This window comes from Anas acuta, chromosome Z, assembly GCF_963932015.1.
Source record: "Anas acuta chromosome Z, bAnaAcu1.1, whole genome shotgun sequence".
Lineage (NCBI taxonomy): Eukaryota > Metazoa > Chordata > Aves > Anseriformes > Anatidae > Anas > Anas acuta.
The window spans coordinates 24,121,408-24,145,334 of NC_089017.1; the positions used below are offsets into that span (position 1 = coordinate 24,121,408).

The window sequence follows — 23,927 nt, forward strand, 5'->3', positions numbered from 1 at the left end:
GTGGAGGACTTGTTAGTGTTAGGTCAGAGGTTGGACTCGATGATCTTGAGGTCTCTTCCAACATAGAAATTCTGTGATTCGGTGATTCTTTGAAATTCTATTTTCTATTCTATTTCTAATTCTATTCTGGAATAAAGTTGTAAATGTCATAAATGTAATAAAAGTAATCATTGTGAGTGCAAGCTAAATTTCAGTTAAAAACACACACACACAAAAACAAACAAAAAAAAAAAACAAAAAAAAACAATATTCCCTTATTATGCCAATCACTTTTTTATTATTGTTACTATTACATATGTGTACAGTTACAGGTTGATTTTACACGAAGACCAGTAGGTGTATTAGGTACTGAACAGATTTCACTGTTGTTGGTTGCTCAGCTTGGTGAGAATCTCATTTTTGTTTTCATGTGCCATATTATACTATGTTCTAGTCATATCTAAAATGGATGAAAGAATAAGATATTTATAATAAAATACACAGTTCTTTGACACCTGACAGAATTAGCTAAATTAAAAAAGTGAATAAATTCTAATACAGCTTTTCTTACTTTACTCTGAAGAAAAAAAAACTATTGACAGCTTTATAATATTTAATATGGGTTTTTATGAAATTGGAAGTATTGTAAACATAACACTCAGACAATGCATGGCAGAGAAGTCTCATTGGAGTAAAAACGTGTGCTTGGAATAAAACTTTGTGTGGTTATTGTATTAAATACAGTGTGTTTTCAAATTTATATTGTAACTTTTCATCTATATCTGCAGCTGTGCCACAGGTGTAAAATGCTGCCAAATCCACAAACAGCTTATTTTACAAAGACAGTGACTTTTTATCTGCTTACATGTATACCAGTTCAGGCCACTGGTTTACAGAAATAAGTCTACTCTAGTTTATTTTTGCCCTATGTTATAGAATTTGTATGGAGTTTTTCCGAGTGAGCCAAAAATGGTACAGAAATAAGTATTTGAATCAGGCACACTATGAGGCAGTGATGTAGAAAAGCATTGGGCTGTTTGTGTCAGCTACGTACTTCCTTCCCCCTTGAAGAAGTTGTGGAAGCTTTCACCTGAAATCTAAATCAAGTATTTCCTACCATGCATGACAATTTGCATGTCCTAGTCTAAAATACAGGTTATACTTTATTTTTTTTAAACCTTATGAATGCTTTTAAAGCTATGTTTATAAATAAGCACTTATTTATGTTGATAAATAAGCACTTTTCTTTGGGGAAGTCTGTCACTGCTTTTTCAGCTCTTCAGCTGAAAAACTCAGCTATGGGAAGGCAGGGACAAAATGAAGAACGATCAGTAAACAAACAAGCAAACAAAACTATAATGAAGACTCACACGGGAAACCCTGTGTTTTCTATTTTTCTATGTGTTTTTCTATTTTCTATGCAGCCTAAATAGAATAATGATTATATAAATAACTACTGCTAACACAAAACAAAAATATACTCACACCTGTAGAAATTAAATAAATCACAAGTTCAAAAACTTTTTTTATATAGTAAGTGTGTTTTGCTTTCTGTCACACAAGATCTGACAACTCTACTTTGATTCATTAAATACAATGTTGTATTTTAGTCAAATGCATTTCTTACCTAAACAATGGATTCTTTAAATCAAGAGTGTTACCAGATTTAAATCCTGTCTGGTCCACCATTGCCACAATGTGAATATCATAACTTTGTCTGCATCAGAAATACAAGTATAAAATGGAGATAATGGAAATAAATTATAGTTAAAACTGTAATATCTTATGTGAAAAATATCAGTGTAGTCACTGTCTGAATAATGACCATTTAGTATTACAATCAAACAAAATTACCATTTAGTATTACAATACATTTATTTATTAGTGCCAGGGCATGATTTTTTAACCATATCTAAAGAAGAATAATTTATAAGATGCGTAACTGGTATTTAGTGTTTGCATATGAAAAAACACCATCATTTTACATTATGGTATTCAGTAGTGAAAGTTCTTTTTCTCTCTCTCAAACAGAAATGCTATAAATTTCTAAATTATCTGAGTAAGTCTTCATGATCAAAAATATCTTATTGGCCAAACACCATTAGGTTCAGTCTTTTTATAATCCCAGGTTTCATCTGAAAAGATATTCTTCGCATACCTTTTTGCAAGAAACCAAATTTCTGAAATGTAAACAGGAGTGACTGAGCAATGAAGAACATACAAAAAGGCTGAAGCTGACCAAAGCTTCTCTTACACAGAACTGCAAGTGCAGAATTACATAAAGATGATATCTTGATTCTAGAAGCAAATTAGCTTTGTAGTGGGTTTTAGCTCTGTGCGACAACTTGGTTTAACTGCTCATTCTAAATCTGGCAAGGTCAGTAGCGCAGGTGTCTCTGAGCCATGCTCAATTGTAGATATGCCTTACATATTGACATGTTTACAGCAGTGGCTGTGTGATCATTTTGTGGCATATAGTGTTTCTTTTGTATATTAAAATACTGAATAATTTACTTTTGAAAGAAACATATGAAGACCTGTATTTGTTATTTGTTCCATGAGGAGTTCCTAACCAGATGTTGACATTTGCCAAATGTCACATAAAGCATTAGTTGCTTGCATGACTGAAGAGCCTTTGAATATTTCCTTCTTTACCCTCATCCCTTCCCCACCTCTGCCCACTACCCCCCTTTTTTGGCGGAGGTGGGGAAGGGGATTCACCTCTCTGTATAGAGAAGGTTTTGGTTTGTTTTCTATTAAACCCACATATATATGTAAACAAACCAGGCTGCAACTTGTATGGTACAGGCTCTTGACAATAATTTTCAAAGCAAAGTATTTGAGTGGAGTTTCCAAATGCGATTGATAGCAGAAGCAGAAGAGAAGCACTCTGGTGAGGAAATATGCCCTTCCAAAAGCAGTCATTGTCATTAGACTCAGTGGAAGGACTAAATGCATGTGAAAGCACTATTAAAGAGGGCAGCTTGACTATAGGATTTTTTTTCCCCCTCAGAATTACAAAATATCGTGGATTGGAAATCAACCCCACTTCTGCTTATCTTGCATGGAACTTGGTGGGAGCTGAGGGATTATGTCAGGGCTTCAGGCAAACAACTAGGCTGATGACTTAGACATAACGCTAACTGAAAAAAAGGTGTGGAAAATGATTGGACATGACCTAAGAAAACCGTTGTGTGTGATAAGAGAGCTGGCAAAAGTTACAGGTAGCATTGTGAGGGACAGCAAAATTTCACAGGTGTTTGTGGAGGAATTATGTGAGAAAGAATATCACACATGAGACCTTTTGGTGAGTAGAGTCTTGCAAGGCCAGCAGTGCTTATGTGGATTTATCAGTTGGATTGATAATAAACATGGGTACAAGCGTGCTGAAAATTAACTGTTATTGCTTGTGTACCTCTAACACTTCAAAATCTGCTTAGGAAGCTTTTACACTTACCGTTTATTTGCAACAAACAAGATGGTGCCTGAGAGAGTTTCCCCTTCTTTAGCAAAGAGTGGCGTCTGAAGAAGGCAGCGTACCTGATACCAGTGAGTGAGAGGTTGTGTTGGTGCAGTTGACAACCAAACAGTTACCCTAAAACAGAAGAGAGGAACTATGTAGAATGACTCTCCAATCTTCTTTCAGAAATGATTATGTGTATGTGGCTTTTCATAACTGCTCATAATGAAGTTTAAACTCTAGTACAGGCAATGGGGCAAGCAATTCTACGGAATCACTCTGTAGTGAGGAAATAGTGAGGAATTTGTCTGGAAATTAATACATTAGGCCTTAATTTCTTTCTTAGCTCATGCTGTGCACATCAACACAAGACCTGGGAACCAATTATGTAGATTAAAAAAAAGACTCTTCAGACTCCTATTCTCTCTTCTTTCTATGCTCCCAGGACAGGAAATACTGATTTTTCTCCCATTTCACCACTTAGATCGTAGAATCTTAGAATGGTTTGTGTTGAAAGGGTTTCAGTTAAAGATCATCTAGTTCCAGCTCCCCTGATGTGGGCAGGGACACGTTCTCCTGGACCTCGTTGCTCAAAGCCCCATCCAAATTGCCTTTAAACAATTCCAGGGACGTGGCATCCGCAGCTTCTCTGAGTAACCTGTTCCAGTGCTTTACTACCCTCTGAGTGAAGGATTTCTTCCTAATACAAATCTACCCTCTAAGAAATTACAGGAAAGAAAGGTTTCTCCTGAACATGGCAGTAGAATTCTTTGCAAGGGTAGTTTTACCCTTAAAAACACTACCCAAGAAGCTTCTGTATCCAATTTTCTCTTGGAAAACATATTACAACAATTTTCCTGAAAGGTCTTGTAGGTGTATAGAAAAGCATAACACAGGTCCTAGTGTTGTGAGTCTGATCCACTGAGATTTCAAATAGTAAGGCAAAGAACTTCTAGAGTTCTACCAACATGAGCAAGATACTGTTTAATCAATTTTCTACTGCAAAATCGAGGCCTTCTGACCTAAGGATTTCAGTTAGTTCCTGTAAGTCTGCTATTTTGTCTTTTGTTTTACATCATGTGGAGTTTCTAGAGTTTCTTTTAGGATTAAAACTGTTACTATCAGTTGTTAAAATAAATATAAATGCCATATCATTTTTCTCTTTTAATGGGTATACTATTCTGAATTCTTGTAAAACCTTATTTCAAAGGCTTATAAAGGGCATTTATCAACACAAATAAATGAAAGTGTATTTTAAAATATTTTGAAAAAAAAATACCTCATCTAAAACTAGACCTATTTAACTGGAATATCAATAAATCTTATCTAAAAGCTAAATATAGTTAACAGAAATCTATATACTGACTCTAATTTTAGCTATTTTTCCCTTACTTCCTATACCAGTTCTCCGCATTTTGAAATAAGCACCTGGTGCTGCAATGAAAATTTTTCCCAAGCCTGGTGAAATTCTCTACATTTCCATTCTGTCAATTGCAACTTGCAATCAGCTCTTGTTTTTGCCCACAAACAAGACCAGCACAAATAAGAAAAACCACCTCATATTTGAATGCTGCTTCTTTACTTACAATGTAAAATATAACATAATATATAATATTATGCAGAAACAGTACTGTGTGGAACAGTATAAATACATGCATTTTGACCCTCAACAAAATCACTACCATCTGAGTTTTGCTGCTCAGAGTTACCATATTTCTTGTTACCTCTAGAAGGCATTATCTTAAAATAACAAAGGGCATGGGTAATTACATTATAAACCAGCTCTGCAACAGATAAACTTCTAATTATGGCACATATTGTATGAAAGAAGTACTCACAGTGACCCTACAAATGCCACATCAAACCAGAAGGCCAGGCCGTGTATTAGTCCAGACTGCATCATTTGGAAAACGAAAGGGATTTCCACTCTATAGGAGGAAAAAAAACAAAAACAAAAACAAACAAACAAACAAACAAAAAACCAACAACAAAAAAAAAGAAAATCAGAATGCTGCAAAAGTAGTTTCAAAAAAACAAAAAGTACTGGAAACAAAAATCCATCAGAAATATGAAACCTACCCTATATTAATTTATATATTACCATTCGTAATCAGTTTATGTCTCAATTTTCCACATATTAAAAAAAAAAAAAACCAGTTCTTTTTCTCTATATCAATAGATCTAACCAATGGCACTGATTTGGCCTTATTTGCCCATAGAATCAAACATGTCAGTATGTATGTGTTACTGCATCATTTGTTACATCACTGCAGGATGTTAAAATTCAGCAGTTCAGTCTTTCCAATGGAAAAAATCTTATTCCCAGTGAGGGATTTGAATTTAGTTTTGAACAGTAAAATGCTCCACTACACATTTAACAAACAGGTCTACTACTGGAATCAAAAGCTAAAAACTGAGCTACCCAAACGAGCTGGAACATTTTCACTTCCAAAAGAAGTATTACTGGCTATGCAGTTTTAGCCAAATCTCACTCACTGTTGCAGAAACATATAAAAACTAGCATTCAGGTAGAACATATTAGTCCTCCTGAGAACGACTGAAATAAGTCAACACTAGCCAGCTGAAACTGGAAAGCAGATCTCCAGCTGTCTTCCCCTCTCACAACAATTCCTTTCCTTCACTAGACCATGCAATTAGTTAGGAGTCAGGTTGAAAAATAAGCAGTTCAGAGGTTCAAAGACAGCATATGATATCTTCCTCTGATGACGATGTCTTGCAAGTACTTGTAGTACTCCCTCAAGTTCTCCCATAAGATACATTTTATTTCTCTAAGGTACCGAGGACGAAGCTTCTCTCTATAACTCTTGGACACAATGAATGTAGGTCAGTGCAAATATAAGACCTTCCAAGTAAAGATTTGAAGGATCTCTGGAGGGAAGAAAAGAGGTGCAACTGGCCCCTCTTACACAATAAATGTTATAAACAAAAAAACCCAACAACACTCAAACAAACAAACAAACCAAAACCAACAGAAAAGACACAAAAGCACTCAGCAAAGTGGCTTCTGATGACCATCTTATCCAGAATATTTGAGGTCTTTTAGGATGTCTAGCTGGAAAAACAACTACCTTGCCACTGTATCCTAACAGACAAAGCTTGGCAGCAAACTGACTTCTAGAGTCCAGTTTATCCCTTTCAGTAAGAATCTTCTAAACTTCTTTACTGTTTCACAGACTCACAGACTTCTCTGCTAACAGCAGACAAACCATCCTGCAGATGAATGTTCTGGTACATTACCAGAGGTGTACTAACCATCCTGGCATGCCACCTTCCCTCCTCCACACCCACCGCTAATCAAAACTTTCTCTGTCTCCCATCATTAACCATCAAAAGCCAATCACAAAAAGGAAAAAAAAAGTAGGTTGCTGGTGTCTGCTAACCTACGCAAATCTTCCTCTACAGCTTCTTTGAAGTTAATGGTGTACTTCACTGTCTGGGCCATCAGAATTCTCATGTCAAAAGTATCCTAATGGGGGAGAGAGAAGAGGAGGAAAAGGTAGTATGTATTACCATTCAGTTTTGTCAGCATATACTTGTTATCTGTTAAACAAAATGGGAAGAAGACACAAATCAAACTTCACCCCAATAAACCCATTGTAAATGTTTTTTCATTTTTTTTATAAATTATTTTAATTGGCCATGAAAACACTGTTAGATGTGAAAACTCCATATCATCATCAGAATTCAATATACTAGATATCTTATGTTAGCTATTTGATAGCAAAGAATGTTTTATTAAGCCAGAAAACAAACAAACAAACAAACAAACAAAAAAAACAACAAAAAAATCTGTCCCCACATTGCTTAGATAACTTATAAAAATGCTGTGATGTTTTTTTGTTCTTATTTTTTATTTTATTAAAGTACACAGTTTGATGTGTTCTTATGCACCACATAGTTGGATAAACCGAACTAAGAGACTATGAAAAGACTTGAAAATTCAATAGTGAAGTATAGGAAGCAAAATTAATGCAGACTGCCTTCTAGAAACATGTTAAGAGCAGATAGTCAGCAAATGGAACATTTCCCTACATTTTTCTTTCTTCAGTCACATGCACTCACCCTTATTTTAACCATTACTGTTCACAACCAAGTAAACAACTTGACAAGTAAAGCAAAGCCTTAACATAAATGCTTATATCATATCCTGCTGAATGAGAATTGAAGTATATCTATAGAATAAGAGGAAACCAAAGAGATGAATGATTATTTTAAAGAAAAAACAATTTAACGAAGCTTTTATTGATACATAACTTCATGATCTTCAAGGGAAGAAAATGCCAAAAGCCAATTCTCTAATTGAAAGCCAAAGAACCAGCACTGAGATGACCATGCTATAATCAAAGATATGGCTGAAATCTATGAATACAAATGAGAGAGTTTTCTTATTTCACATAGTAAAAGCAAGAGAGTGCAAAAGATGGCAGCAGTAGGCTGATTATCTTTCCAGATTCCTTCATGCAACAGCAGTTATACCTCTATCATTACTTAAACTAGTTAGCATAAATCCAGTCCAAATTTGCTGCAGTCAGATTTCTGAGAGAAGACCTTTACATTGTGCCTACTCTAAAGCACTAAACTGGGCTGTGGTGGTGGGGTAACTGTTTTGATTTGTGGGTGTTTTGCTGGCTCACTATTCAGCAGCCACAGAGCTCTGTTAAACAGGGAGTCTATGGTACATACAGGATTTTGTGGAGAGAATAAGAGGGGAAAATTTAAGAAGCACCCCCCAGACAAACAAACCTACCACAACAGGTTGTCTGAAATATTCTTCCACAGCTGTACTGCGTAGACTGGACAAATTGATCCCATAAAAGCACTCTTGGTACCTAGAAACAGTAACACATTTTAAAATTTTTAGTGGAAAAATGTTTTTTCGGGCTCCAACCAGACCCAGGAAGAGTAACTGTAAACAGCAGGTGAACTACAGCTGGCCACATCTTTCCCTTTTTCCATTTTGCCAAGAGACAAAATAGCAGCCCTCCTCAGTTTACTTTCCCTATGATGCAGGCCTTCTAGCCAGCACAGTTAGGTGACCTGACACCCTCAAGTGGACATTATGTAAACATTTCACACTTCTGTGCTAATTGCATAAATGGGAAATGCTTAGGTGACTACAGCTGATAAAGTATCTTTAAGGAAGGAACTCAAATAAGCACAACAGCAGAAATCACCTGACACCAACTGCAAGTGATCTTTTATCCATATGTTTGCTGCACTTTGTAATTGAGTTGCATATTTATTACTGATGAAAACCAGACAAAATGCATGTTATTTTTAACCCCTTTTATATTTATGCTTTGTATCTTTCTATCTTGGCAAGATTTTTCACAACAAAAATAGCAGTCTGCTCTTCTATGGTAGACTATACACATGTATTATAACACTTCTAAGAATGATTAGTGGTAAATACAAATTAAAACACAACTCTGAAGGACAACAGTAAGCCAAACTACAGGCCTGAAGAGGAACAACCTACTTATGTCATAATTTTTATTACAATAATTGCAATAATTCTAAGAGTATGAGAAATATGTAACCTTTCCTTTGTACAGTAAACAGGCTAAGCTATCTGCTGCACCTAGCATTAAATCTATGATGAGATAAATCTATGATAAATCTATGATATCACTATGATTTTTCAGTATTATTTTGAAGATTTTTCCAAGGTCCTGGTGCCTTTACCACAGGCAATTTCAAACTGCAAATCCAGATATTTCTTTCAGTATTTTGGCAACTATTATCATCCAGTTGGTCCCAAAAACACATCCAGTCTTTAAGACACAGGGATATGCAGTTAGCTATATAAGAAATCATTTGTTACACAAAAATACATCTTCTGTTCCAGGTAATAAAACTGGACAATGAATTGAGGCTGTATTTTGAAGACTGGAATTCACAGCTTACAAAACTTCCAGGCTGTCAACAACTGGTTCCTGACAGTACACTTCAAACACCCAAGAAAGCCCAGAAAGTGCTGTCCGAAGTAGGACTTTTATAGTTTGGGATCTAGCAACATTCCCAGTCTTTTTAATATTAAGAACATGAATGTCCTAAAGTGGTGCTGAAGCAGAACTGCTGCACTCTTACTCAAAAAATGTTGATCCCACATTTGCTTGAAGACATTAGAAGCACTAATATTTTGGTCTGTAGAGCACTCACTGGGCATATATCCATCCAAAACTACAACCATATGGGATGACAGAAGGATAGATAGAAGGACTGATAATGTAGTCCTCTGCATAGGGAACATTTCAAGACAGCTATAAATTATATTGTGAGTGCACAAACTAGGAATATATCAAACAGAACCTGATATAAAAGGAGTATCACTACAGGTAATTGTGTCACACTTCTGTGATTAATTTGGTTGATCCATTCTCATCAAAAATCAAATGGAGGTAATGCAAAGATCTATCAAAAATGAGAGACATCCTTCTGCAAAGATGGGTGAAGGGGAGACTGCAATACTTTGTGATTTAGATACCAACCTGAATGCTCTCACAATTATGAAGTATTACTACAGCTTGTGATAATAATGATAAAAACATTGTTGGTGTGAAGAGAAAGTAGTTACTAGGGAAGACTTGAGTGATCCGTTTTCCCCCTTCCTCAGAAAGCCTTGCAGTAGTTGACAGATAATTCATCTGATTAAATGCAGAATACTGGAGATGCTTAGAAGGCAACTGGAGTTTTGCTGAAATGTTATTATTTTCCTCATAAGAATATCACTGCTAATGTTTTCCCCTATATACAGCATAGCAACAGCTCAACAGTGGAGAGTTGCAGTGGGACATTTCAAGGGAAAAAAGAGTGCAACTGCTCGTTGAAGCTGAAAGAAAAGTTCAGGTGGACAAAGTAACTACCAAACTGGAAATTGCTCAGGACACAGGAGTTAATATTTGTTCTCTGTGATGACACCCAAGGAGTTGTTGCCATGCTCAAACAGCTGGGACTTGAAGAAATAAAATAATCACCATCTACAGCATACTCTACTCTGGTATAGCAAAGGAAATACCAACAACTGATTTACAGACAACAGTTTCTCACAATAGATGCTCCATAGAGTTAATTTCTTTTTCAAGAAGAGACTCAGACAGCTCTAGCACTTTCTGAAAGATCTCCCAGGTTTGCACAATAAACAGTATGGCTCTAGTTCAGAGAAGTAATGAAGGAAAATATAAAAGTATTCTCTTCCAATACTGACAGATACTATGCACCCCTTTAGGCTGAATCAAATAACTGATTGATTTTTTAACCTCTACTGAACCCTCGGTGATAAAACAAAAAAACATAAATAACCATTACCAAAAATTGGCTCTGGAGTAGTATTCTGTGTACAGCTGCTCATCAGAAAAAGGAGCCAAATGAATTTCACTAAACGTTGGAAACATCATTCCTAGTAAACAAAAGACAAAATAAAGTAGCAAGGCATAGTCCCACAGGCAACTCTATAGGAATGTCTTAACTACTTAAAACCAGCAGTTCAAATATCTTAACATTTAGTTTTATTAGTACAGGGATTACTGATGTATGAATATGTTCAAGCATTAAGTAAAACAAACAAACAAACATACAATACTTCATAAAGTCTTCATAATTTATGGTCCTATATTAATTATTTGAATATTTTAACTCCCTTCAAATGAAGCAAAATGCTAGCTATTATATAGCTTCTCAATGTTCTCTACAGGAATTATAGTGGCTTACTCAATAGATACAATATTTGTGTGAGGGACTTTCATTATAGTTCAGACCTGATCTCAAATTAAACTGAGGATGGTGGTTCATCTGGCTTGGAGGCATCATCAAGGTTGTCAGCCTATGCTCTGCCTCAAAACAGCTTACACAACGAAAAACAGATAGGTCATTATCATAGCAGACTCCCTCCAAAAGAAAACAAGAAGCCTAACATGCAGACCCAACCCACTTCATAGCTAAGTCTTCTGCCTCCATGGGGCCTGGGTTAGATATGTGAAGAGAAGCCTTCCTGCCCTGTTGCTACCCTTAGATTATTATCCATTATTGATTTTTCAGGTAGACAGCAATGAAATTCCAAAAAGTCCAAGGGCAATCAAGAGAGACTTCAGGGCCTTGGTACAACTGGTTAAGGGATCAGGAGCACAAGTAGTGTTCCCCTCTAACCCTCTAGTTGCAGGGAATGAGGAGGGGAGAAAGAGAAAGACCCACCAGATGAATACATGGCTCCAAGCCTGGTGTCACCAGCAGATCTTTGTTTTTTTTTGATCATGAGTCGTTTCACACAATAGCAGCCCTACTTGTAACAGACAAGGTATACCCGTCTCAAAGAGGGAAAAGGAGTTAGCAGGGCTCACTGAAAACTTTAAACTAGATTTGAAGGGGGAAATGTGGGGCCAGAGGTGTATGCGAATTTGGACAGCCACCAAAGTCTTATCGCTTTGGTAGGCAGAAAGCCCTGGGAACATGGCAATTAGGAGAAACTTGTGAAAGCACCGAAAGACTGTTTTTGTAATATAAGTGTTACCGTGAGATTGCTTAACCTTTGGCAGTGAGAAAGTAACTGAGAGCACATAGGCTATATTCTGTTGCTAGGAGGTTTCCATGGTATTGTGCTATCTCCGGACGGATATAAAAGAGCAGAGGTAGAGACAATAAAAAAAAAATCTTTTCCTTTGCTTGAAACGTGCATCAGAGTCTGCACATTCATTGCCACAGGGAAAGGGATAAAAACAGGCTCACTAAATATAAGCCTGGGAGCAGTATGCCAATGGTTGTGGGACGGTTTGCTAGCAAGGTCCTCCTGTCTGCCATCCCAGTGAAAGTAGGTGATGGAGAAACATGCTATAGCAAAGACAAGAGGGATATTGATGGGTTAGAAATCACAGAAGTGCCTAAGAACGGTCACATAGGAATTAGGGTTTCTACCCCCAAAAAGTTGATGGGATCATTAGCCAAACTGAAGTGCAAACCAATGCATGCAGTGTGGGCAGCAAAAAGGAGGAGCTAGAAGCCATTGCACAGCAGGAAAATTATGACATAGTTACCATCACAGAAACATGGTGGGATGATTTGCACAACTGTAGTGCTGCAATGGATGGCTTTAAACTCTTTGGAAGGGATAGGATAGGAAGGAGAGGTGGTGAGGTAGCCCTGTATGTTAGGAGTATTTTGATTATCTTGAACTTAATAATGGGGACAATAGGGTTGATCCTTTATGTGTAAGAATCAGGGGGAAGGCCAACAAGGCAGATGTCATAGTGGGAGTCTGTTATAGACCACCCAATGAGGATAAACAGGCAGGAAAAAATATTCTATAAGTAGCTCAGAGAAAGTCTTATAATAACCAGCCCTTGTTCTTATGGGGGACTTCAACTTACCAGATGTCTTCTGGAAATACAGTACAGCAGAGGGGAAACATTCTAAGAGGTTCCTGGAGTATGTGGAAGATAACTTCCGGACACAACTGGTGAGTGAGCCAGGTAGGGAAGCAGCCCTGCTGGACCTCTTGCTTGTGAACAGAGAAGGACTTGTGGATGATGTGAAGGCTGCAGGCCATTTTAGACATGGCGATCACAAATGAATAGAGTTTTCAATTCTTCGAAAAGTAATGACGGATGTTAGCAGAATTGCCACCTTGAACTTCAAGAGGGCAAACTTTGGCCTGCTTAGGAGAGTGGCTTACAAAGTTCCCTAGGAGGCAGTCCTGAAGGGCAATGGAGTCCAAGAAGTCTGGACACTCTTCCAGAAGAAAATCTTAAAAGGCCCACAAGCAAGCCATTCTCATGTGTCTAAAGGTGAGCTAGTGAGCAAGACAATTGGCCTGGCTGAACAGAGAGCTTTAGCTAGAACTCAGGAAGAAAAAGAAAGTTTATGACCTTTGAAAGAAGAGGCAAGCCACTAACTAGGACTACAAAAATGTCATGAGGCTATACAGGGAAGAAATTTGAAGGGCCAAAGCCCAGCTGGAAATTAGTATGTCTAATGCCATTAAACACAATAAAAATGCTTCTAAAATTACATTAGCAGCAAAAGGAGGACTAAGGAGAATTTCCATGCTTTATGGGATGTGGGAGAAAACTCAGTAAGAAAGGATGAGGAAAAGGCTGAGGTATTTAATGCTTTCTTTGCCTCAGTCTTTAGCAGTAAAGTACTCCATGTACTAAGCCCCCTAAGCTGAAAGATAGGGACAGGTAGCAGAGTGAAGCCCCCATGATCCAAGAGGAAATTATTGGTGACCTGCTAAACCAATTAAGTGCACACAAGTCTATGGGGCCAGATGGGATCCTCCCAAGGGTACTGAGGGAGCTGGCAGAAGTGTTCACCTAGCCACTTTCCATCATTTATCATCAGTCCTGGCTATCCAGAGAAGTCCCAGCTGACTGGAGGCTAGCAAGTGTGATGCCCATCCACAAAAAGGGCTGGAAGGAGGACCGAGGGAGCTACAGGCCTGTCAGTCTGACTTTTATGCTGGGGAAGGTTATGGAGCAGATCATCCTGAGTGCCATCAAATGGCACGTACAGGACAACCACATGATTGGGCCCAGTCAGCATGGATTTATGAATGTCAGGTCCTGCTTGACAGTAACACACTCAGTGGACGAGGGAAAGGCTGTGGATGTTGTCTACCTAGACTTTAGTAGAGATTTTGACACTGTTTTTCTTAGCATTCTCCTGGAGAAACTGGCTGCTTATGGCTTGGATGGGTGTATGCTTTGCTGGGTAAAGAACTGGCTGGGTGGCCAGGCCCAAAGAGTTGTGGTGAATGGAGTTAAATACAGTTGGAGGCCAGTCATTAGTGGTGTGCCGTAGGGCTGAGTGCTGAGGCCAGTTCTCTTTAAAATCTTTACCAATGATCTGGATGAGGGCATTGAGTGCACCCTCAGTAAGTTTGCAGATGACACCAAGTTAGGTGTGTGTGTCGATCTGCTCGAGGATAGGAAGGCTCTGCAGGAGGATCTGGATAGGCTGGACCGATGGTCTGAGGCCAACTGTATGAAGTTCAACCAGGCCAAGTGCCGGGTCCTGCACCTGGGGCACAACAACCCCAAGCAGAGCTACAGGCTGGGAGAGGAGTGGTTGGAGAGCTGCCAGGCAGAGAAGGACCTGGGAGTGATGGTTGATAGTCGGCTGAATATGAGCCAGCAGTGTGCTCTGGTGGCCAAGAAGGCCAACAGCATCCTGGCTTGTATAAGGAATAGAGTAGCCAGCATGACCAGGGAACTGAATGTCCCCCTGTACTCAGCTCTAGTGAGACCACACCTCAGGTACTGTATACTATTTTGGTCCCCTCAATACAGAAAGCTTTATACATACTGGAGCATGCTGGAGCATGTCCAAAGAAGGGTAATGAATGTGGTGAAGTGTCTGGAACACAAATCGTATGAGAATTGCTGAGGGAACTGGGGTTGTTTAGCCTAGCAAAATACACGTCAGGGGAGACTTTATCACTCTCTACAACTAACTCAAAGGAGGTTTTAGTGAGATGGCAGTTGGTCTCTCCTCCATCTCTTCACATGTCCTCCATCTCCTCACAACAAGTGATAGGACAAGAGGAAAAAGCCTCAAGTTGTGCCAGGTGAGGCTTAGGCTGAATATTAGGAAGAATTTCTTCATTAAAAGGGTTGTGAACATTGGAACGCGCTGCCCAGGGCAGTGGTTGAGTCACTGGAGGTATTTAAATCACATGCAGATGCGTTGCTTTGGGACCTGGTTTAGTGGTAGACTAGGCAATGCTAGGTTAACTGTTAAAGTTGATGATCTTAGAGCTCTTTTTCATCCTAAATGATTCCATGATTCTATTCTATGATTCTAAATTGCTGGGTATGCTTTTTGTTGAGATCAGAACTGCTGTTAATGACTGAGATGGTCATGTATATATCACTCTGAAGCCTTTATCCAGGAAACTGATAGCACTTAGGAATAAATATTATACATAAATAAAAATCCTACTATCATAAAAAGTCTTTTTTTTTGTTCTTTTTTCCCTCCATAATGAAATTGAGGAATGGAGAATTTTATTTACAGTGTGGCAAATTATTTACAGAGCAGGGAGTTAAATCCTGATCTATCTTTTTGCAAGAATTCATTTTTATTGGGAACTCAAACTCAAATGGCTCAGAAAACCACAGGAACTATTTTCCATTATTTTCAGTGGACAGTGATTCAGACTAACTAGCAGCTTTAATAGAAGCCCTTGTATTCTACAGCGTATTCTAATCATCTTGTAGCTTCTATAAGTGTGGTTGTTTTGAACTACATTTGAACATACTTCATCAGCTGTTTGTTTACCTGGTACAAAACATGATGTATACCTGAAGGGGAGGACAAGTAAAGGATGGTAGGGAAAAGGAAACAGCTTTTCTGTATTCAGTACATACAGGAAGAGACCACAGGAATTCAAATAAAGAACAACACCCACTCACAAAAAAGATGTGCATTTTAAAACTGGTCATAGGGAGAAAATTAACAAGTTTACAGATGAAAATGTAGGATAGAAAGTTTACAAACTTAACTGTTTGGAATAACTACAATAATCTACAACTTCCTCGTAAGGGGGTGTCAAGAGGCAGGAGACCTTTTCTCCATTAACACCAGTGACAGGACCCGCGGGAACGGGGTTAAGCTGAGGCAGGGGAAGTTTAGGCTTGACATCAGGAGGGGGTTCTTCACAGAGAGAGTGGTTGCACACTGGAACAGGCTCCCCAGGGAAGTGGTCACTGCACCGAGCCTGTCTGAATTTAAGAAGAGATTGGACTGTGCACTTAGTCACATGGTCTGAACTTTTGGGTAGACCTGTGCGGTGTCAAGAGTTGGACTTGATGATCCTTAAGGGTCCCTTCCAACTCAGGATATTCTATGATTCTATGATTCTATAACTAAGTATTTGCAACTTAAACAAAATGTCAGGATTTCAGCTCACTTCTTAGATAATCATTAAGTTTAATAATCACTATGTAAGGTGATTCATTCCCATTGTGCAAGAGAGTAACCAGGAAGTTTGTAAAATATGGAAATCTTCATATTCATTCACTCATATTTTTAGCTGAATATTAGATGCCTACAGATCAATTTTCAGAAGCCTCTTTGGAAACGGAGTCCTAACAATGTAAGCAGGAGACTTCAAATCAGTGGCTGACTTTTGAAAAATACTACCTGAATGTGATTTGCAAGTTTGAAACAAGCAAAACCAGTAGCTTTCTGCCTTGATGTACAGATTCACTCCATACTTCACAAATTTCTGATCTAATAATTTTATTTGAGAAAGTCTTTTAAAGAGAGACTTCATAGTTCATTTTCAGCAATTCACACAGATTTCTCATTCAGCAAATGGATGCCCAGATTCACCTCACAAAGAAGATTCGCAAGAGGCCCAGGAACTCATAGATTCCCTTCAAAACTCCTCCAAACACAGGAGAAATGAAATAAAGAGTACCAAATGCTCTGAATCTCTGATATGTCTCTGAAAAGGTAAGATTTGAGTATGAGAATAAGGTATCTGGCAGAAGCCCAGTGAAAGGATTTCAAAACAATTTGAATTTCAGTTTTCCTAAGCAAAATATAATAATTTTCCACTAAAAAGCTCATCCTATTTGACCATTCTGCTCTCATCCACATTCTTCTGTGTGGCATATGAGGTTATTGTGCCATCATCTATTGTTATATGTTGCAACAAAGATGCAATCATACAATATACAATGTCATGTTAAGATTAAAACACAGGAAGAACTTGGCAATGCAACACCACCATACTCAAAAACTATTTCCACTGTGAAACAGCAAGAAGTCACAGCATAGTACAATAGCTGTATCATTATTTTTATTCCCTTGGTCTGTCTAGATGTTGGTGCTAGAGCTAGAATCATAGTGTAATACCAAACTATCAATATCCAGGACTAATAATGCAGGTCTTTGATTTCTCTTTCAGAAGCTCTTTATTTTCCTTTCTATATGCAGTGGGGTAACTGTGGTGGCACACTCACCATTTGACTTCAGCCATTTCTTAGAATGGAGGTAACTTTCCAACATCCTTTCATTGAACAGCAAATAACCCATTGGCTCAGAAATTACCACATCAACACTCTCAGGCAGGGAGATCTCCTCAATTTTCCCTGTCAGGATTGTGATCTTGTCAGAAAGGTTGTTACTTCTCACCAACAGCTAAAGAAAAAAAAAAACAAAAACACAGAAAGTGTTGACTCTTTTTACTAACAGACTTTATATCAGAGATTTTTAATTAACATGAAAACCACTACAGTGTAAAACAGCTACTTAAACCTGATAATCAGATTAAAACATAAAAGTAAGATATTTTTCCTTGCTGCACCAAAATTTCCAAAGATTGGAGCTCACTAGAGCAAACTCAAAGAAACGTATCGTGCAGGATCAGAAAGCATCATTACAAGAAAAGTCACATAAGAAATAACTGTAAAATCTACAAGAATAAGAGAATTACCAGGAATAATAATAATAATAAGTGGGTATTTTATGACAATCAGAAGATTGCAAAGAAAGCATTTTCTGACTTCTCCAAGTTGTTAAAGACAAATAAATAAAAAAAGGCAACCACAACTGTTCATGAATAAGTTATTCAGTTATGAAAGAAGAAGTAACTCTATAGCTGAAAAGTTTGAGGTGAGTCATTTCTAAACATAAGTGGAACATAGCTTTACATTTGTATAAATGCATTCAAATAGCTAGTAGTTACAACCAGTGTACTGGAGACTTATTCACTTCTATTTGCATAGTGAACCTCAGAGCAAAACATTTAATGAACAGGAGAGATGGACCTCAAATTTCATGTTCAATATAGCAAGTTATTAAAGAAAAGAATACCTTTTCAAACTCTCTATACATCTACACATCGATGTATATCCTACCTAGCTGTGCTGTAAGCAGACATACAGAGAAGTAGCTAAACCCTCAAGTTCAAATAACGAATAGAATCTGGTTTTGGGGGGGAACAAATGTATAAAGAATCACTTATTTTGCACTAATCTACTCTAACAGAGGGAGGTGTCTACGAAGAGACTCTTTAAAATGAAATACCCTTTGCAACAGCACAATAGGAACATAGAAACATTAAGGTTGAAAAAGACCTCCAAGATCATCTGGTCCAACCATGCCTCTACCACCAATATTACCTCTCTAAACCATGTCCCTAAGCACCACATCCAACTTTTCCTTAAACACCCCCATGGACAATGACTCCACCACTTCCCTGAGAAACACTTTCCAATGCCTAGGTATCGATTCATACTGATGTCTAGAGATACCAGGAAAACCAAGCATACACTATTCAGTAAATACTAGAAATCATTTCCTCACAGACGTGCATGCATTGGTATAACTATAACATCAGTACAAGTACGTAATTACTTCAGCAAACCTTTTCCAACACAGTCTGGGCCCTACGTAACAGCTACGAAGCTTATACCTCATTTTAACTAGGGAAAGAAAGACTAATACTGTTATTAGGTACTAAGGGCTACTAAGATGATTACAGGACTGGAGCACCTGTTCTACGAGGACAGGCTGAGAGAACTGGGCCTGTCTAGCCTGGAAAAGAGAAGACTGAGGGAAGACCTCATCAATGCATATACATGTAAATATCTGAAGGGAAGTTGTCAAGGGGATAGGGCTGGACCCTTTTCTGTTGTGCCCAGTGACAGAACAAGAGGCAATGGGCACAAACTGAAGCACAGGAGGTTCTGGTTGAATATGAGAGGGCACTCCTTACAGTGTGGGTGACAGAGCACTGGAACAGGTTGTCCAGGGAGGTTCTGGAGTCTCCTCTGGAGACATTTAAAACCTGCCTGGATGCCATCCTGCACAATGTGCATCTTGCTTCATCCTGCTTGGCAGGGTGATTGGACTAGATGATCTTCAGAGGTCCCTTCCAACCTTGGTCATTCTGTGATTCTGTGATTACCTAAAACAATCATTTTAATGAATAATAAAGTTAATTATTTTCAGCCAAAACACAACACTATATACATGATAATGTGGTAATTAAACTATTGAATAACCCCCAAAAAAACATCCTACACTGACACACTAACAATTAGGCACATTACACTGCTTCTTCTTTTAGTCTCAAGTGTTTTTGTAACCATTCGTTAGAACAGGTTGACAAAAAAAAATACTTATTTTAAAATTCTTTAGACTGAAGACTATGCCAGAAAACATGCAATGTGATTTCATTTTGGAAATGTAATTACCTTTTTACTCACAGGTGAATTCTTCATCTAAGAACAGCTTGGCAGCAGCATGGATGAATAAAGGAAAGAAGCCTAAATCATTTCAGACCATCATAGACTGTCATAGATACCTCACAGTTGGCTAGAGGGCAGCAGAATATTGCAATACCTCTCATATGTGGTGGAGATACTTAAGTTGTGAAAATTCTTACTTTTACTGGAAATAAGGCAGAGAGACAAGTAGAATAGAAAAGGCTTTTCATTGCTATTCCATGTTATTATTATGCAACTTAAAAAAAAAATCGCCACTGTTAATTTGTTTTCCTACCCTCATATACAGCAAAAACAAACAAAATACCAAGAAATATTGTCAGTACTAATTCTGTCCTTCAGAGTGGAGCTACATCTTGGGAAAGCTAAAGCTCTCTGTGCATTCAGTCTTCCAAAGCTTAACAGAGGCAAAAATTGCATTATTTACAATGAGTTTAAATGCTGTAGGAAGGTTTTGCCTAGAGAGTCTCAGGGAACAGAAACCTCTTCTTGTCACAGAACATTCTTCTCCATGTCCTACCAAACATGCTCTGACAGTACTCTGAAGAAGTAAAGCAATCCTGCATCTGACAAATTCTAGTCTGTGTACCTTGACTTTCAGGATGCCAGTGAATACAAGTTTAAGTATTCTTTACAAGCATATCTGAGAGAGACTAGAAAGCTAGTTTTTCATTGTTTCCAACATTTGCTGCATTCAATTACTATTTTTTTGTTTAAAAAACGGGTTATTTTTCTGAAACTAGAATTTATCATGCATTGATGAACTACGAGTAGTAGCTCATTATCACAGAAACAGAAGCAAAAATCAATTAATTGGCATTAAGTAGTTCAGCGCTACAGTTTGCCACAAATATCTCTTTTTTCACATGATGAAGATTCTACAGAGGTTATTATAAATAATTTAAAACAGATATACAACAGAAGCGCATTATAGGGGAAGTACAGAAAACAGTGTTAATTTCTAATCCCACACACTATTAGTCCAAATCAGATTAAACAAATAAAAGGCTACAATTAGCAGCTATAAACTAATGCTTTGTTCTAGCAACTCTGACCTTGTTTGAACTGACCTTACTTTTCACAGAATTATTAATATTACATTAACACAATCTCTGCTGCACCTTCATAAATTGAAAGTTTTAAACATGAAAAGTTATTTCTGCCATCACCAGTATGACTTACTCAGACAGGAATATCAGCTATGCCTTTTAAACACATCAATCTTTCATCTCTTATACTGAACCCCACAGCACATATCTTATCTCCGCAGAAAGGGATCATAGAATCATAGAATATCCTGAGTTGGAAGGGACCCAAAAGGATCACTGAGTCCAACTCCTGGCACCACACAGATCTACCCAAAAATTCAGACCATGTGACTAAGTCTACAGTCCAAATGCTACTTAAATTCAGACAGGCTTGGTGAAGTGACTACTTCGCTGGGGAGCCTGTTTCAGTGTGCGACAACCCTCTTGCTGAAGAACCTCTTCCTGATGTCTAGCCTAAACTTCCCCTGCCTCAGCTTGACACCATTCCCAGGGTCCTATCACTGGTGACTAAAGAGAATAGATCGGTGACTGCCCCTCCACTCCCCTTTGTGAGAAAGCTGTGATGAGGTCTCCCCTCAGTTTCCTCTTTTCCAGGCTAAACAGGCCAAGTGACCTCAGGCACTCCTCATATGTCTTCCCTTCTAGGCCCTTCATCTTCATTGCCCTCCTCTGGACACTCCAACGGTTTAATGTCCTTTTTGTACTGTGGTGCCCAGAACTGCACACAGTACTCGAGGTGAGGCCACACAGCACAGAGCAGAGCGGGACAATCACCTCCCTCGACCAACTAGCAATGCCGTGCTTGATGCACCCCCGGATACGTTTGGCTCTCCTGACTGCTGGGCACACTGCTGGCTCATATTCAACCTGTTGTCAACCATAACCCCCAGATCCCTCTCTGCAGGGCTGCTCTCCAGCATCTCGTTGCCCGGTCTGTACATAAAGCCAGGGTTGCCCTGTCCCAGGTGCAGGACCCAGCACTTGCCTTTGTTAAACTTCATGCAGTTGGTGATCGCCCAGCTCTCCAGTCTGTCCAGGTCTCTCTGCAAGGCCTTTCCACCCTCAACCGAGCCCACAACTTCTCCAAGTTTGGTGTCATCAGCAAATTTGCTCAGAACACCTTCTAGTCCTACATCCAAATCGTTTATAAAAACATTGAAGAAGACTGGCCCTAAAATGGAGCCTTGAGGGACTCCACTGGTGACCATCTGCCAGCCAGATGTGGCCCCATTTACCACAACCCTTTGAGCCCTGCCTGTCAGCCAATTGCTCATCCATCATATGATGTTTTTGTTTAGTTGTATGCTGGATATTTTGTCCAGTAGGATCCTATGGGAAACTGTGTCAACAGCTTTGCTGAAGTCCAAAAAGACCACATCAACTGGTTTCCCTTGATCAACTAGATGTGTGATTTTATCATAAAAGGAAATCAAATTTGTTAGGCAGGACCTACCCCTTGTGAACCCATGTTGACTGGGACCAATGACAGCATTGTCCCCCAGGTGCGCCTCAATAAGTTCGAGAACCATCTTCTCCATAATTTTACCAGGCACTGACGTGAGACTGACAGGCCTGTAATTGCTGGGGTCTTCTTTCTTGCCCTTCTTGAAAATTGGTACAACATTTGCCAGCTTCCAGTCTACTGGTACCTCTCCAGATTCCCAAGATCTTTGAAAAATAGTTGAGAGAGGACCTGCGGTGATGTCAGCCATCTCTCTAGGCACCCTGGGATGAATCCCATGTAACTCATGAACTTGTATAGATCCAGATGGAGCAGCAAATCCCGCACATGTTCAGGGTCAGTTGGGAGTTTATCATTCCCACCATCATGGTCCTCCAACTCAGGGCACCCTGAGTCCTGAAGCCCATCATCAGTGTTTAAGATGGAGGCAAAGAAGGCATTAAACGTCTTTGCTTTGCCTATGTAATTGTGTGTGAGGAGACCTTCCCCACCTTCCCCATCAAGTAGTGGACCTATGTTTTCTTTGGTCCTCCTTTTTCTGTTCACACATCTGAAAAAAAACAACACTTTTTTATTGTCTTTCACAGACCTGGCCAGCTTCAACTCTAATTGGGCTTTAGCCACATGAATTTTCTCCCTACAAATGCGAACAGTGTCCCTGTATTCCTTCCATGTTGTCTGACCCTCCTTCCAGGAGTTGTACATTTTATTTTTTCTCCAGCAGAAGATCCCTGGTCAGCCAGGCCGGCCTTCTGCCCCACCTGCTTGCCTTCCAGTATTTTGGAATTGCCAGATCTTGTGCTTTTAGGAGGCAGTGCTTAAAGACTGACCAGCACTGATGGGTGCCAATGCCCTCAAAAGCAGTTTCCCGGGGGACCTTGCTAGCTAGTTCCCTGAGCAGCCTGAGGTCTGCTTTCCCAATACCCAGGGTTGAAGTTTTGGTGGCAGTTTTCCTTCTGTCACCAAAAATTTTAAACTCAACCATGTCAAGGGCACTATAACCAAGATGGCTGCTGATTGCCACATCCCCCAAAAGACCCTCTCTGTTCTCCAGCAACAGATCTAGGAGAGCACCTTTCCTAGTTGGCTCTCTTAGCACCAGCACCAAGAAGTTATCACCTAGGTGCTTCAGGAACCTCCTGGACTTGCTTGTGTCAGCCCTGTGGTAATCCCAGGATATGGGAGTACTCATTAACAGCAGGCTCAACATGAGCCAGCAGTGTGCCCTGATAGCCAGGAGGGCAAACCACATTTTCAGGTGTATTAAACGCAGCATGGTCAGCCAGTCAAAAGAGGTGATTCTCCTGCTGTATTTAGCATTGGTGCAGCCTTACTTCAAATGTTGTGTGCAGTGCTGACCTCTGCAACACAAAAAGGATATGAAGTTGCTTGAAAGCATAAAAAAAAAAAAAGGCAAAAAAAGCAAAAAAAAAAGCTGTGCAAGATATATGTGCTGAGCAGAGGCTGAGGACACTTGGATTGTCTTGTTTGAAGAAAAGGAGGCTGAGAGAGCCTCATTGCTCTCTGTAACATCCTGAGGAGGGGAAGCAGAGAGGGAGGTGCTCGTCTCGGCTCCCTGGTGACAGGATGCATGGGAACAGCACAAAGATTCACCAGGGGAGGTTTGAACTGGACATTAGGAAACATTTCTTTACCATGAGAAAAAGAACAAGCTTCCTAGCAAGGTGCTTGATACCCCATGCCTGCCAGTGTTCAAGTGGTATTTG

The 23,927-nt window shown here is 39.1% G+C and overlaps 1 protein-coding gene across 4 annotated transcripts in view; it reads right to left on the reverse strand.

Annotated features, from left to right (window-relative positions):
- Positions 1 to 249: 249 nt before the first annotated feature.
- LOC137848220 (histone-arginine methyltransferase CARM1-like) overlaps positions 250 to 23,927 on the reverse strand; it is a 70,000-nt gene continuing 46,322 nt past the window's right edge. For 3 of the 4 annotated variants that reach the window (XM_068667215.1, XM_068667214.1, XM_068667211.1), the window contains 8 exons: positions 17,422 to 17,599; positions 10,769 to 10,859; positions 8,208 to 8,289; positions 6,841 to 6,926; positions 5,278 to 5,367; positions 3,437 to 3,574; positions 1,607 to 1,696; positions 250 to 439 (listed from right to left, as the gene is read on the reverse strand). In XM_068667215.1, the coding sequence (XP_068523316.1) occupies positions 430 to 439; positions 1,607 to 1,696; positions 3,437 to 3,574; positions 5,278 to 5,367; positions 6,841 to 6,926; positions 8,208 to 8,289; positions 10,769 to 10,859; positions 17,422 to 17,599 (765 nt within the window). In that variant the 3' untranslated portion in view covers positions 250 to 429. Of the gene's footprint in view, positions 440 to 1,602; positions 1,697 to 3,436; positions 3,575 to 5,277; positions 5,368 to 6,840; positions 6,927 to 8,207; positions 8,290 to 10,768; positions 10,860 to 17,421; positions 17,600 to 23,927 lie in introns of those variants that run through there. The other variant, XM_068667213.1, reaches the window with a different exon arrangement.